This window comes from Neopsephotus bourkii, unplaced genomic scaffold, assembly GCF_033783945.1.
Source record: "Neopsephotus bourkii isolate Nb327-2 ecotype Australia unplaced genomic scaffold, CSIRO-AGI_Nbou_v1 NB_272, whole genome shotgun sequence".
NCBI classification, from domain to species: Eukaryota; Metazoa; Chordata; class Aves; order Psittaciformes; family Psittacidae; genus Neopsephotus; species Neopsephotus bourkii.
Window position 1 is genome coordinate 754,945 of NW_026900781.1, and position 16,778 is coordinate 771,722.

A 16,778-nucleotide genomic window follows, 5' to 3' on the forward strand; every position below is an offset into this window, starting at 1 on the left:
AGGCAGGACACAATGGACAGGAAGAGAGAAAGATCATTATGCACGTGCAGCTTGCTGTCTCCTGCAGCCAAAAAATGTTAAATATTGATTGCCTGACAGCCTCTTCAGAATCCACTAAGTTATAGAAACTGTACAGTCCAATGCCCCAACCTGACAGGTATAAATACATCATTTTATCCAAAAGGATTTTGAAGCTGATCCAGCATAAGCTGACAGACTGCTGAGGCTTTCATACATCCCGGTATTAAGCAGGGAATGCTCACATAATGATGGAAGAGCAAAGGGGAAGCACCAGCACCCTGGGCTAGAATATCATGACATAATTATTATTATGAGATTCATGTACTGACTCATGTACTTTTTAAAGTCACCATCCAGATTATTATTGTACTGCACACTGATTATTAAGAATTTTACCCAGTCTGCAGAGGGTCCAGATGACTGAAAATTGCAGGTAACTGCAATTTTAGCTAATAGGAAAGCTATCCCAATTGTTGGAAATTCTGTGTAACCATAAGCTATGCTGATTACTAAAGCCTTCCTACAATAAAAAACATCTCATGATAACATCATGCAACAACTGCTATGTTTCACTTGGTGCACTCTCTGAGCTGCACTCTGGCTCCCTTGCTCTTTCCCTAAAAGATGCTTTTTTGTGAGAATACAGTCCTGCTCACATCACCATCATGCTGAGCACCCATCACCCAGCTTTCATAGTTCTGTCGCTGCTGTACTGCCCTGCTACCCACAACACCCTTAACAGCAAATTTGACTGGACTGGGCATTGTATAATCTGATCTAGCTTTAAAGTTAGTCCTCCTGTGAACAGGTTGAATGAAATCACCCCAGAACCTTTCCAATTGAAATTATTCTACATTTCTATATCAAGGACCCTCTTGAACACAGTTTTCATTTTAAGGGACAGCAATGACCAAGGCAAGTATTTGCTCCACAGGAGGTGTAGAAATGTAGTCAACATACAGCACACAGCTTTTGGTACAGGAAAAGAAAGAACCTCAGTCTTGCTTTTGTAGCTTTTGTATACGAGTGAGGGAAACTAAAAGGCCTTAGACTTCATTTACGTGTCTGATTGTAAACTGCTAAAGATATATGACCTGTACATTCTGTTATCAGTTGACTATCAAATGAGCTAACAAAGCTATGTCTCAACTAACGCCTAACACTTGCCTGTTGTTTTTCTTCCTGTGTGACCAAGGCAACCATACACCTTCTGCTGCAGATTAGAAAGCAGCCCAAAATTTCACTTGGTTTCAATGTTTGGCTGCCGAGCCTTCTCAACCACATCAACTATAAGCAGGGATTTTTGTAATTCTACAACATTCTGAAGGAGAAGAAAAAAAAAACAAACAGAAAAGCAAAAAGTAAATCTTCTATCACAACATGCACTAAAATCCTCATTGTCTGATGTCAAAGTAAACTGTCCAATCGTTCTATGGAAGCTTTGGTTTCCACAGGCTGCCATTCAGTACAGATATATGACCATGTTCCCCTTCTTCTCCTCCTCCAAAGAGAGAGCACAAAACATAAGATGACACAAAAATTTCCAAGTGCCTCTATAGTATACTTATCCACAAGCCTCACATAATCATGCTTTCAACTCCCTCCTTAATATGTTTAGATTAATCCGTCAGTAGTCATACTGAAGTTTTCTGGCTGAAACCTGAACCAAATCTATATGGCCTACAACAGAGCTACATAGCGCATGGCACAGACTACATGGCATGACTGAGTTGACTAGAACATTTTAAGAAAAGCTTCGTATAACCCTAACCAGTCCAACTTAAAATTTCCAGGGCAGACTTCCCCAAGTAAACAAGGTATTAGAATGCTTGCATATAGATTTCATATTTGCATTCCCTGGATGCTGGGGCAGGAGTGGCCCTGTATTTATTTATTTTAATGCCTTTGATATTCAACTGTTTGTGACATTTTTATCACCTGGAAGCTAAATTAGCATTATAAATCAAACAAAGTTTTTGTTCTCCCCTCAGCCTGCAGTCTCCTTCCCTTTAAGGTCTGCCTCCTGCCCCTTACTTTACCAGCAAGCAGGAGAGAATATTGTGATTCCCCTGCTCTCGTGTTACTTCTTCACCTCTCCAACTCTCCCCAGGACTGCACATACAATAGGAATACAGGCAAGCCTCACACTTTCAGCTCATATTCCTCCTCCATTCCCTTCCCCCTATTGCTGGCACATTTATATACCTCTAAAGCACCTACATGATGCTATGCTGCATCTGCAAAGCTCTCTCATTACCCTGTCATCCATGCAGAAAGATGCTGTCCCTTTATTAGCAGCCTCTGATTATTTCAAGATCTGACTGCTGAAATACCAAAAAATAGAATCAAGAGTGAGCCTCAGAAGATTGTGCACAATTCAAACAGGGAATAATTTCATAGGTGAACAAGTTATTCAAACTCACTATAATGAGTGAAAGACAAAAAGGAAGGTTCGTTATTGTAGTCTCTGTCACTTGTTTCAAAATAGAGTACCAGAGTAATCAAATCAAATCAAATCAAATCAAATCAAATCAAATCTTGTAAAAATATGACAAATTGTACAACTCAAGAAATCTCCCCATTTGACATTTCCACTGTTCGTTTGTATGGAACCCGTTTCTGGAAAGATTATTTACAATTACATTTTTATTCACAGCTCTACTGTCAAAATTCAGGCGGATCACAAATTTTAAACGGATGAACTAAACTGACAGGACTATTCAAGTTGATGTCAAACACTCTAGCATTGCCTGAACTAGAGGGTAAAAGCTTGCCTAACTTTGGCATTTAAAAGGGCAACCACATTTATGTACACTAGGCTTTACGGCTTCCTTTTCACATAAACAGTTTAATGCCAATATCTAAAAAAGAAAAATAAAAAGCATTGTATTTCTGACATACTCAGAACAAGCGTAAAACCAAAGACATGGTAATTATGCACAGATTTCCAGTGTTCTGGGATTCACATGGTGTATTAAATCTGTCTTAGGATGTCCTTACTCTAGTCTTTTTGTCTTCTTACACATCTGTTTAATGTGGTTCTAAATTCAATTTGCTTCTGCACTTTTTGATTTGGGTACAATGCTCCTGATGAACATTTCTACGTTCTAACCACACACAACAGCTCACCTTGAATGTTCCCGACCATGCTGCTAGGTGGTACCACAATTCCTAGCAGAAGCAATGACAGTGCCACAGAAGAATATACAGTAGTGCAATACTTAGCTGTTGCTCCCAGTCACCTTATTACAGTTGCTGCTTTCAGGCCCATGGAGGCATGCTGCTTGGATTTGTGGATTGTAAATGCAAGCAGGTGAATTCAACAACAGTGCAGTAGAACAAAGGATGGCTAGAATAATGCATCCATTAGATCAGTAACATACCGTTACTCCAGATATAATTGGGGCTTTTCCTTCAATTAGTTTATATATTTCTTGAACTGCTTCCTCATCGCTCTTGTCCTTGAAACGCTTCTTTGAGAGTTCTTGAAGAGCTTCCTTGAACTGCTCAAAAGTGATAGTTCTGGAAGACTTTCCCCTACAGCAACACACAGAAATTAAAACAAATTACAAGAGGGTACAACAAGCATTCCAAGAATAACAGAATACCACAATGAACAACATAAAACTTCAACACAGTTGCAACACAGGAAGACCCATGCAGCCCGTTTATGGTGTCACATAAAACATATCCCAAGAACATCACTTTCTTCAGGTACATCAGTAGGATAGTGCTTTAGAAATTTGTCTTGATCAATGTTCAGAAATAAAGATGAAATAAAGGGACCTCATCTGTGTCAGAATGCCTGCAGCTCATCAAATCAAACTCATGGTCTCATTTGGTTGATCACTTGTACAGCCTCGATGTGTAAAAGACAAACTGAAGCATCTTGGGCGAGTTTAGTTGTTTGGGGTTTTTTTATTCCTCTTTGAATAAGTGGTGATGTCATATTATTCACTTTTCATGTATTCACAAGTAAATTAAGAAAAATGCTGTTGTGTAAAGCAAACTATTGAAAAGCATCTACAAAACCTGAAATTCCTCCATTAAAGAACGAGGATTTTTAAAGTGATACATGTAAATTCAGTTATCCATTTTCCTTTAGATGATCAACTCCATAAAACATTCACAGATTCATGGAAAACACAGTATAGCAGTCCAATACACTCACATACCCCCCCAGAAATTCAGAGCTGAAGACTTGCTGTTATTTTCACTAATAGCACATATTTCCACACTAATAAATTAATTGTGTAAGTTTACTTTAGTGGAGAGGATTTTGCTACAGCTATTTTCAGTGGAAAATCTGACAACAGAGTGGGGAATTCACACTTACAAACATGTATTTATACAGTCACTCCTGCAGATCTTTAACACCCGTCAGGTCAAAGGGTTCAGTTGATAAGAAACTCAGCGTTAACTACAGAGATGTGTTTAACCAGAAGGAGAATAATGCAAGTCTGTTTTTTATAATTTTGAAAGATTCAGTTTAGGCAGGAGATAATGCAGTGGAGTACACAGTTATTTTCCCTAATATAAAACTATTTCTAACGCTCCTCATTTTAAAATTCAGGTATGAGACCACAGCATCAGTGAGATTATTCATGATTTTAAAAAGAAAAAATTTTATTTCTATGAATTATATCACACACAAAACACACCTTTTCCTGTGTTATTAAATTGCAGATTTTCTGATCTTTAGAACAAGACTTTATGCACCAAAATTTAGCCATACATTTTAAGCTAAAATTTAACAGATCAAATAGAAAAAAATTCAAAAAATAGTCTGACACTTATGCTGATGTAATCTTAAATAATATACCCCCCTCCAAATAAATAAATGAACAAATCCAAACAAAACCAAACCACACAAAACAACACACAACCTAAACCAGTCCTTTGAACAGTGACAGCTGTTTCTAAAGAAATAAATGATAGATGCAAGGATAGGGAAAAGGTGCACTAGAAACAGAAATCTCAGGCTAGAAAAAATTACCCATAGAAATCTAATTTTGAATCAAGCATCACAAACAGCCATTTATCTAGCACTGATTCATCTCTGATCTTCTCTCAGACATGCCTATGGCAGGGGGGTTGGAACTTGATGATCTTAAGGTCCTTTCCAACCCTAACTATTCTATGATTCTATGTTAACATGTCTAATCCCCCTCAATTGGAGGGTAGCTCCACTAGTAAAAGGAGGAAATGAGATTTTATTCCAAGCTTTCAAAACAAGGAGAAAATTGTTATTTACAATAAAATTCATCACTAACACAACCCTTCACATACCATTCATTCCTAGTATCCTGTATTTCCTCCAACAAAGCATAACATATAGCAAATCCCTACATCCCTTACACTCCCTACTTTAGCCAGAAATAAACTTTATCTGTGGTTTTGTTTTGGTTTTTCTTTTTTGATCAAACTTTGCTCTTTGCAACTACTTTCTGCTTTAGATGAAGCATATGCTGAAGCATCCCATGGAATTAGCTAGTAAAAGAACATTGTGGAAATGAAGAATATAATCCAGTATTTCATTAATCAGAAAGACACATGGAATAAAATGCAATTAACTACCTGGAATTTGTCCAGGATTCTCATTAATGGGATTAACATCCCTCTTCTGATGAAATGTGTCCAAGAATTTTTAACTAGCTCTAAAGGTCAGGACTTCATTTTGTTTTGCCTCTCATTTAGAAAAAGGTGGCATTAGCAATCACTGCAAAGCTTCAGCATGACACAGCACTAAGGCCCTTTTTCATTAGAGACTCACAGCCAAGTCTAAGATACAAATCTTTCAAATGCAATTTTCTGTAGCACATTTGTTACCTGGAAGTCTCCAATTAGGATTGCTACAGTTTATTAGTCAGGATCATCACAGTGTGAACGGGAATGACCACTTTTGGCAAAATCTGTTGAAGTTCACATTGACTCCTTTTATATTTACAAACATGTGGAAAATATTTTGCTACTGAGTGTTTTTTGTTCTGTTCCTCTCCCCCGCCCACATTAAGAGGAAAAAAAAAAAAGCACGTGTATAAGGGTGCCAAAAGGAAAAAAAGAACATCTCTTTTTGGTCTAAGACACAGTCATTCCTAACTCTCGCATTTGGTCTTTTCCTTGTTACACTAATAAAGGAAAGCAAATGAGTGTTTTCCTTTTCCCCAGCATACCACAAATTGGATACACATACAACCCATGTAGTATTGCTGCTGGACCAAAAAGAAAAAGAAACGTGCATCATGGCAGATCTTTACCAGCAAAAAAAAATTAATTGGACTGACATTTAAAAAGGCATTTTTGGAACTATAATGCAGGTTTCCTGAATAAAGCGGCTTTAATTTTTCTATACTCCAGAAACATCCCCCTCTCCCTCAAACTGTTACAATAATACCAAACCTGTTTGAAAAGCATAATAATTCACTCAAAAATTCTGCAGTTGCAAAGTATGCCAAGCCTTGTGGAACCCCCGAAGAACTTGATTAAACTGATTAACTTACAACATGTTCTGGTACTTTTCGTATGCCATGTACCATAGCGTCCACATTATTTAAGTAGCAATGCTACAGCTCAGCCTGTCTCTAGAGGAAGGTTCAAAAGAACTCTGAGCAGTTGCTGTCATCACTGTTACTCAGCAAGACAGCATGCTCCTATCCTTTCTTCTATCTGCAGTGTCTTGGTTTGAATGCAGAGGAGAAAACAGACTGAATACATAGAAAAGACAGAAGCAAAGACTCTACTAACTTACATAGCTTGATTTACACAGCCACAGATTGGCCCCCCTCCAGGTCCACAAAAACACACTGTGGAGAATGACCTGGGGGTACTGGCAGAATAAAAATTGGATATGAGTCAGCAACATGCACTTGCAGCCCAGGAAGCTAATCATATTCTGGGCTGAAACAGAGAAATGTGGCCAGAAAGTCTAAAGAAGTAATTCTACCCCTCTACTCTGCTCTGGTGAGACCCCACCTGGAATACGGCATCCAGCTCTGGAGTCCTCAGCACAGGAAAGACATGGACCTGTTGGAGTGGGTCCAGAGAAGGGCCACAAAAATGATCAGAGAGATGGAACACCTATGAGGAAAGGCTGACAGTTGGGCTTGGTCAGCCTTCATAAGAGAGGGCTCTGGGGCATTTTACTGTCACCTTTTAGTGCTTAAAATGGCCTTATAGAAAAAATGGTGACAGACCTTTTAATACAGACTGTAGCAATAAGACAAGTGGTAATGGTTTTAAACTAAAAGAAGATAGATACAGACTAGATATAAGGAAGAAATTTTTTATGATAAGGGGGGTAAAACACTAGAACAAGTTACCCAGAGAGGTGGTAGAAGCCCCATCCCTGGTAGCGTTCAAGGTCAGGTTGGATGGGGCTCTGAGCAACATGATCTAGTTGAAAGATGTTGTGTGTTGGGTGTTGGGTGTTGAGTGGTGTGTGTGTGTGTGTGTGTTTGTGTGTGTGTGTGTGTCAACTAGATGACCTTAAAGTTCCTTCCAACCCAAAGTATGGAAAATGGTAGTACTAAGAATGCTGCATGACACACAAGGCAGTTGTACCCTCAGTTTACTTCCATTTTTAATCTCTGTTCCCATTCAGAAAGCCCCTTCCTGACACCAGCTTTTCAGAGGTCATGAGCTAAAGAAAAAAAAAAAAAAAAGCAACAAAAAAACCTCCAAGCAAACCAGTTCTTTCCATTAAGCAACTGCTACAAAGAAACAGCTTTCTTGTGTATATCTGTAACTTGTTTTTAGGAGCTCATTATAAATATCTTGTTTCCATGGGAATAACAAAACAAATATATTAACTTTCATTTTCCAAGTGTTACAAGTTCAAACAACTTGTCTACAATTAAGTATGCCAAGGGTGATCTCTCAGCTATTAAGTCTCCTCTTAGGTTTAGCACTCCAGAGAGTTAATAGAGACCTAGAAAGAAGATAAAATATTGTACAGTAAAAAAGAAAAGGGGGGAAGGGAAGGAAAAAAGGAAAAAAAAATTAATTAAAAGCTACAGAAATACGACACAATCAGATGCCGGAAATGCAAATTAAAACTATCTGAACCAGAAAATGAGACAAAATGGAAGAAGACCAATAAAAATGTGAAGAGGGTTAGGGGGAGAAGACTTTTACAAAAACAGAAGTCACATGATTAGCCACCTCAATGAAAAGAATACATAAGAAGGACATGAATAATATAAATACTTAGAGCCCTGCACTTTCTTATGACACAAATAAAGCTTTGTGTTTAGGAAGGATACATTCTTACATGCCATTCTATTTTAAACTCTGCTTCTTACAACAAACAGAATTACTCTAATGTACCATAGTTAAGTGGAGGAAACAATGTATTCATGGGACACCCGTGAAAGTTCCTTATATCTATGCATACCATTTGAGCAGACTGAACACACTCAGAAGAATTTAGGGAGCTTTGCTTCCCATCAAGGGAGCTTCCTTGATGGGTCTCTCCACACTCAACCACTATGAACAGGAAGATTCTGAACTAAAGCTTGAATTCCTCAGTTTGCTCTTGGGAACTCAAGTTCCCATATGTAAAAGCCTCATTTCTGAGCCTCAACACTAGCATAGTGAACAGAGTATAAAAGATCAAACACAGGCCCAAACAGATTGCAATAGAAAGCGACGCAGTTTTATTTTGCAAATATTACTATTAACAGTGTCCTGTGTACACAAGACCAGAACAATGCAGTGTGAAAATGTACTGCTGCAAATTAATACTACTATGTTATTTGGACTTGAGCACTATTTGTATTAAGTTGTCTACAATTCTGGCTGAGATGAAAAACAAAGCTGTACACTCCACATACCCAATACACAAAATCCTTGACCAATAATACAAATCTTTATCTCCATAGCACTATTACAGTTCAATGTGAATACAGCAAGGTCTCCAAATAGTTTTCTGTCTTAATCTCCAAGCTACCAAAAGTCATCCATACTCCCATCCCAAAAGGTCACCTTTCCTTTAAATTTCCTTAGATTGAAGAGGCAAAGAAAATGTGAAAATACTCAGAGAAACTTGTGTTCTGGGTAGCTTACCAGAGGGAATTACAGCAGGATACACTAGCCAGTACTCTTTCACTGTGGGAATTATCATCTATCCAGAAAGGTATAAGGAGTATAGACAGTCTGACAAGGGTCTGAAGATAGCATAAGTAGAGGTGGGAGCCCAATAAATGTTTTTTGCATGAACTTTTGTACAAGGAGTTTTGTTTGTAGAGTTTATTTAGTCTAAATTCACCATGGACTTGGGTGCCTCAGTCAACTGAGCAGTTAAGTAAACTTCAAACACGTCGTATCTTGGAAATCAGAACAAACAGGATTTGGGGTACTCCCTATATTTATTCCCTTCCCAAGGCAGTCTCATTCATCCAGGAGACAGCATGCCTGTGAGGTTTATTTGTCACAGTTGCTGACTTACCGGCACAATAAGTTTAAGTGTCATAAGAACACTGAGAACAGTCTGTTAAGTCTAACTTTTCACACCTACCGAAATCATATTTCCTAATGGCATTCAGACCAGAATTTGAACTTTAGCTCTTTCTACATTATCTTAACAGACAAAAGAAGTGAAATGGGAAGTGTTTCTTCTAAATCATGTTTCCTTTTTTTTTCATCTTAAACTTCAGAGAAATAATAGATAAATCCTGCTTAACTTGTCCAAAATTTTTCATTTTTTTTTCCAAGAGCAATCTGCCATATTAAAAATTCAGTACAGCTGAAACTCCCTGATTTTCTTACAATAGATTTTTCTAATTTACCACTTTAAAGCAGGAACTTTTGGAATATTACTGTGGTATTTCCTAAAGTATTCACTGCTGTTCATTCAGTAGAACTGAAAATTATTCTTTTCTTGCTACTTGTGATAACACCCCAAATCTTCTTGATGAAGTCTACAGACATAATGTACATTAATAGCAATGGTTAGTGGTATCTGTACTGTATGCATTGACAGTAAAAGGGCACCACAGACAAACTCCTTGAAGGAAAAAAGGATTGTACTGGTCTCTGCAAACTATGTCACTCATCTAACAAATATATTCTTTTTTTTTCCAAGAAGAAAATGGTGCTGCAATGTTACCAGCACAAAGTTCAAGACTGATCTGTTTAACCAAGAAGCAAATTATGCCACAGGGCTGCTAGTTTACTTTTTTTCCCCTGTGTTTTATAGCTTTCACTTTCTGCTTCATTTCACTTCTGCTCAGCATTTTTACTGGCCACCATCTCCACAATCCACAGCCAAAAACCAGTACCAAATTAAAGCTAAGTCCCTAGGTAGGGTAAGCAGGCTACTAGAACCTTGCAAGCTATTGAAGTATTTAACATAGAATCATAGAATGGTTAGGGTTGGAAAGGATCTTAAGATCATCTGGTTCCAAACCCCCTGCCATGGGCAGGGACACCTCACACTAAATCATGTCTCCAAGGCTCTGTCCAGCCTGGCCTTGAACACTGCCAGGGATGGAACATTCACAACTTCCTTGGGCAACCCATTCCTCACCCTCCTCACAGTAAAGAACTTCTTCCTTATTTCTTATCTAAACTTCTGTTTAAGTTTGAACCTGTTACCCCTTGTCCTGCCACTACAGTCCCTAGTGAAAAGTCCCTCCCCAGCATCACTACAGGCCCCCTTCAGCAGGTACTGGAAGGCTTCTATGAGGTCTCCATGTAGCCTTCTCTTCTCCAGGCTGAACAGCCCCAACTTTCTCAGCCTATCTTCATATGGGAGGTGCTCCAGTCCCCTGATCATCCTTGTGGCCCTCCTCTGGACTCCTTCCAACAGTTCCATGTCCTTTTTATGTTGAGGGCACCAAAACTGCACACAATACTCCAGGTGAGGTCTCACGAGAGCAGAGTAGTGGGGCAGGATCACCTCTTTTGACCTGCTGGTCACGCAGCCGAGAATACGGTTGGCTTTCTGGGCTGCGAGTGCACACTGCAGCTGGCTCATGTTAAGTTCCTCATCAACCAACACTCCCCAAGTCCTTCTCCACATGGCTGCTCTGAATCTCTTCTCTGCCCAACCTGCAGCTGTGCCTGGGATTGCCTCGACCCAGGTGTAGGTCCTTGCTATTATATCCTATGAAGATCTGTTCCTTGCAATATTATCAGTCAGGAATGAAACAACAAAATTTATCATACAATGCAAAAAACTGACAAACTAAAAAGAGAACAGTTTCTTGGATAAAACTGAACCATGCATGACTAGCCCAAAGCAGAGACTTGTGTAAAAATCTGACAAATACAGCTGAAGAAAGAAGAGGGGTGGGGAGATACTGTAATACAATTCTATCAGGTTCTTTGTGCTTCACCAACAGCTCTAAAAAAGGTGGATTTAAAAGAACCAATTAAGAAAGCAAAACTTGAGGTATCACCTTGCATCAGAGACTTCTGCCCTATTAATGGGCAGAACTGGGATACTGAAATTAGGTATCTGGATGTTCATGCAAGCAGGAGTAAATTGGAAATTGTTAGATATCCTTCCAGAAGATATCCTCAGAAAAATGATCCTAGGAAGAAGCAACAGAATTCTTCAGCTGAAATAGCTGACAATTCCAGAACGCAAGCACCTTTGCATGCATGGCTATTTACCAGAAGTGTATTCCCTTGAAAGAAAGATTAGGACTGACAAACGAGGCATACAGGTGACCTTCCTAATTACTCCGTAACTTCTAGTACCTTGGCCAAATCAGATAGAAGGAGGTGAACCAAGTGGCTTTATATACCCTATTGACCACAAGGCAATGCCATCATCAGGTTTCTCATCATTCCAGGAGAGCAAAGCAACAAGAGAGGAGCAGTGCAAATTGCAGTGCAAAATGCTCTCTGTATATTACAGCAATAGCCATGTCTTGCAAAAATCTCTCTGGAGTCAAGAAGTAGGCAGCAAGGGCAGAAGAACACATATCATTCACTCAGGAATTGAACCTGGAAGTGTCAGCTTCCCTCCAGATGCTTTATTTTCTCATTACTGAGCAAGGGTAAAACAGTGCGCATAGTTAATTCTAAGTATCTGTAACTGTGACAGCTTCCAAACTGCCATGCTTTGAAAAACTGAACCAACAGGACATCAGCAGCTCACTACACCAGCAGCCAACACCCTTATCAGGCTTTATTTTAACCTAAATATTTTAGGAATCTTTCATGAAAACTCTCTTCTATATTTGAAGTTAACCCTTTTCTCCTCTTGACTTTATTTCTGCAGTATTTCCTTCCTGTATGCTTCACCCAGAGTGAAAATTCCCTTCCATTAAAATAAAATCTGAAGTTAAAAACAACAACAGTAAAAAAAAAAAAAACAAAAAGGGCAAATGCAAAAGTTATGAGCCTATCAGATAAAACAGTATTGGGAAGGGAATAAAAAGGGGGACCAGAGAAGAAAAATGACTTGTCAAAAACATGTACTGGATAAAAGCTTCCAAAGGAAAGCAAACCCCAGAATGAGTTAAAGGTGTTGAAGAGATTAATGGTACTTAAGGATGATGAGGGAAAGGAAAAGTCCAAGCAGAAAGTAGGCCTGATGATTATATAGGACTTAAAGAAAGAGATTATATTAGCTTGTAAGAGTAGCAGAATCCACTTGTTTGGGGTTTGGTTAGTAATTTTATCACTTAGATAATTTTTGTCACTTAGACAATTAGTTTGATCCTTACAATGCTGTCTACTTCTGTGGAAGAATCCAGTAAGGGACATGAAATTTTCAGAGCATGTTTTTCAGTAACACAGAGATCTATCTTTTGAGTGCATGCATGACTAGCACTATTTGTCAGCACAACTGGTGTGGAAGTTGTGGTGTGGCAGGGGTGCGTGACAGCAGTAGGGAAGTTAGTCAGAGTACAGACAGATGTAAGTAATAAACAGCAAAAAAAAAAGAGCCTGCAGACAGGTCTTAGACCCAACTGGCAGGAGATAAACTAGTGCTGAAGCAAGAGAACTGTGCCTCGCAATCAGGAATCTGCAGATACGCTGGTTATTTCTCCAGAGGGCTCAATTTATTTGCTGTTCTATTTGGTTCTTGTCATCTTAAGGATATGCACTAGGCTGGGCACACACACATATCATAGGGGAAGGAAGCAGAAACTGTTAACCACAGTCTAACAATGTAATACAGTTCACAGCTGCCAGGGACACTGCTGAGCACATCCAAAACATGAAAATCCAAGAGGATGATGTCATAGTGCTCATTAAGTTAGCCTTATATCAGTAAATGAAAGCAGTTAAGGATAGCTGAAGATCATTAATGAATTTCAATAGCTAATCATTTTATCTGTCAGTCTTCTGTAGCCTGTGATGAGCTTATTACACAAGCTAGTGGTAAGAAGCTATTTTCTCAATTTCAAATGCACTTTCTGCTGTTGAAGATCAGAGGCTTATGGTAAAGGCATTACAGGTGAGAGTACAGGGCAAATAACTGGCATCACGTGTACTTTCTCTGCCAGTTAAAGCAGTGTGCATGAACCCACTGCTTGATAACCCAATGAAAGAAAAGTAGGAAACACAGATAAATCATCCTTCCAGAGCTCACCAGGAATCCCATATGAGCTGGCACATCCCATTCATGTCCTAGAAAAAAAACCCAAACCAAAACCCAGCAGCTAGGTTTATTTTGAGTCCCTTTTCCCCGCAGTATTAAAAAAACTGATTAAAAAGAGACCAGTCTACATACAATGAAACAATTTCCAACACAAACATTGTTGAAAGGAAGCTTAAGTACAGTCACAAGATCCAACTGTGGGCAAGGCCAATGCTGCACAGCTAAACGTCTTCTAAGCAAAAGTGATCCCAAGCAGTTAATCCATAGAAACTTACAAAATTGCTTGCAAGTATGAAAAGCAAAAGATCCTGAAGGACAGCTTTCAGACTATTAACTATTATTAGCTAAATTAGCTATTAGCTAAATACAGGACACTCAGAAATGGAGATGTAACTCAATGAACTTTCTTGCTAGCACCCAGTTCCCTCAGGCTTTTGATAGCCAGTACTTTCCTTAGAGCTTTTTCTCTGCATGCAGTATCTATGTTTTGACTGTGCTAACATTCAGGGAAGACAAGTGACCTCTTTTCATAAAACCAGTTAAGAATAGGATGTGGAAAGAAAAATGAAATCTCCACAGCAGAAATCAAACAGTTACGTAAGACAGTGCTGTTTTTACTAATGAGGCTCAGAACAGAAAAGCTCAATACCTCATGGAGGACTAATACTGTATGATTATCTGATACAACACCTTACTCGATTGAGACAAAATTAAAATGCAGCTACAAGAGGTCAAAGAACAATGGTATTATTAAATAGGACTTGACATGGTAAGATCTCAAGATATTAGAGCTTAAATTATGCTTTCATTAAGAACTGAATTGGACCTTAAAAGTGAACCACTGCTCAAGGAACAGAATAATAACTGAATCCAACTCACTATTACATAGCAACAGTGAGGATCCAAGCTTTATTCTATCAACATCTTACCCAAAAGTTTTTCTCCTCTCAGTTTTTCCTCAAAATTACATTAAAAAAACTTGCCGTTTTATGTGGTGCTAACTTTCCTTGAATTTCTTTCTTGTTTCTCCTGGGATTTTGTGATGTTTCAGCAAAAAGCCTAGCTCCATATCTTTATTGTTTCTAATATTATTAGGGTTTTTGAATTCCTAGGCAGAATATTTGTAGTTACTACAATGGCTATTTCACCCACGTTGGGCCAATCCCCATCAGAACAGCACAAAAACAACAATGCAAGATGGTGGCAAGGCAAAGGGTGTGTATTGTGAGGACATGTTTTTTAATCACTATGAAGCTCAAGTAAAATTGCAAGTGCAATTTGAACATTTTATTCCTATAAAATATAGTAATTCCTATAGTTTCTATAGGGAAAGATGTCTGGAACACCCTGTTCCACTGATGTCTCTGACAAAACTCCCATACTGATACAGAAGTTACACTGTTTAGTATAAAAGAAAAAAGTCGCTGACTGAAGACAAGAAAAATGAAAGGAAAGGGATGGATAAAGCAACCTTTAATTAATGAATATAGAACATATTCACTCTATTATTCAGGTACTGCAGCTGTTTTTAATGACTATACTGCCAAAATATAGCAAGCTTACTCATACTTTGTGGCCAAGAAATTTAGAAAGCACTAAATGGTAACGGAGGTACCCAGCCCCATTCCAGCTCCAGGACATTTCCCCCTACCCTCTCAGTAAATATTTACAGTTACAGACTTGTTTGGATTTGGGATTTTTTTTGAGAGAAGAGTATAATAGTACTTCAGACTACATATAAGAAGTGTCTTTTTATAGCTATTCCTGAAACATAATTTAAATATTGAATGATGTGGATTGAGGTATTTTAGGACTGTGATAGCAGCTCACTGCTTCCAAAAATGCTACTATGAAAGCCAGAGCATGAGTCTCATCCAATCCAAAGTGGGGCTTTCCTTTAGAGTTTAATAACATCAAATTGAAAACTTGACACATTTTTATCAGATTGTCCCAATAAGAAAACATCATTATCAGATGGTTTTACAACAGCAAAATTCCATTTTTTCAAAATATTTCACAAGGTTGATTTTTTCCATGCCAAATCACATATAGGCATGAAAGGTATTTATGAACCTTGTGACAGCTCAATGATGGTGAACTCTCCTGAAAGGTCAGATATATTCAGGTAAGTAAAAAAGCATGTGTATGTGGGAGGGGTTGTTTTAGTGATCCTGAAGAGAGGGAGAAAACACAAATGTATGTGTATCTTAAAATTTTCTGCTGGCAATATGAGAAGGTGGCAGCATTAAAAATAGACAGCTGGGGTTAATTTAAGAGCACAAGCTCAGTTTATGGGACTGACCATGGAGGGAGATAGTAAGGTGTGAAATTAAGAATGAAATGCCAAGTGAAAGAAGAATAACTGTGATGGCAGTCCGTATCTGGAAGTCACATGCAGAGAACCCACAAGATATGAGTTTGTCATAACCAACACCCAAGGACCAAATCACAACCTTCAAGAAAGGAGGCTCCGGACTGCAGTTACACAACAGCAGAAATACCACAATTTCTCTTTCAAATAAGTAAGATGTATAACCTAAATGAAGAAGAAACTGCACACACCTCCCCTTCTGGAAGATGGCCTTCACATATGAAAGAGAAAATTGGATGGTTACAGGAAAGCTCTAAATAAGCAGACCATCTCCAGTCTTCCATACTATGTATGTTACTTGTATGGGAAATTTATATCTCTGCTAAAACTCTAACCGTGATAAAAATGTGCTGCTCCCCCTCCCTGGATTAAAGGTTTGTCTTTACAGTGCTGACTCACGTGCATCTGAAACCAATCAAGAAGAAATGCAGTAAATTATGACAGTTAACACCAAAACAGATATTCTCTCATTTACATCACTCTTCTCTCAATTCAAAGCACAAGCTGTATTTAGAAGATCCAAAAGTTTACAATAAAAGGAGGTTTACTAACATCATTTTCTATCTTGTGGACGTCATCATCATCATCACCACAAACCAAAATGACAAGGAACAATTGGGAAGCCTCCAAGATGTTGGAATGAATAGTGAAAGCAGAGAGGAGACTATGAAAGAACAAGTGTACATTCTTTTGGAAATCTGTGACTCATTTAGATGAACAGCTACTGAAGGAAGGTATCAAACCAACGCTGGGAAAGATTCCGACAATTTTGGAGATGTCTAACATAACTTCAGTGACTGAACTTAAGGAAGCAGCTAGAATTACTGA

At 38.4% G+C, this 16,778-nt stretch overlaps 1 protein-coding gene across 1 annotated transcript in view; it reads right to left on the reverse strand.

The window, feature by feature from the left end:
* The window catches only part of TPPP (tubulin polymerization promoting protein), a 57,690-nt gene that overhangs the window by 12,169 nt on the left and 28,743 nt on the right, over positions 1-16,778 (reverse strand). The window contains exon 3 of the mRNA XM_061346309.1: positions 3,405-3,558. Within this exon, the coding sequence (XP_061202293.1) occupies positions 3,405-3,558 (154 nt within the window). The remainder of the gene's footprint in view (positions 1-3,404; positions 3,559-16,778) is intronic.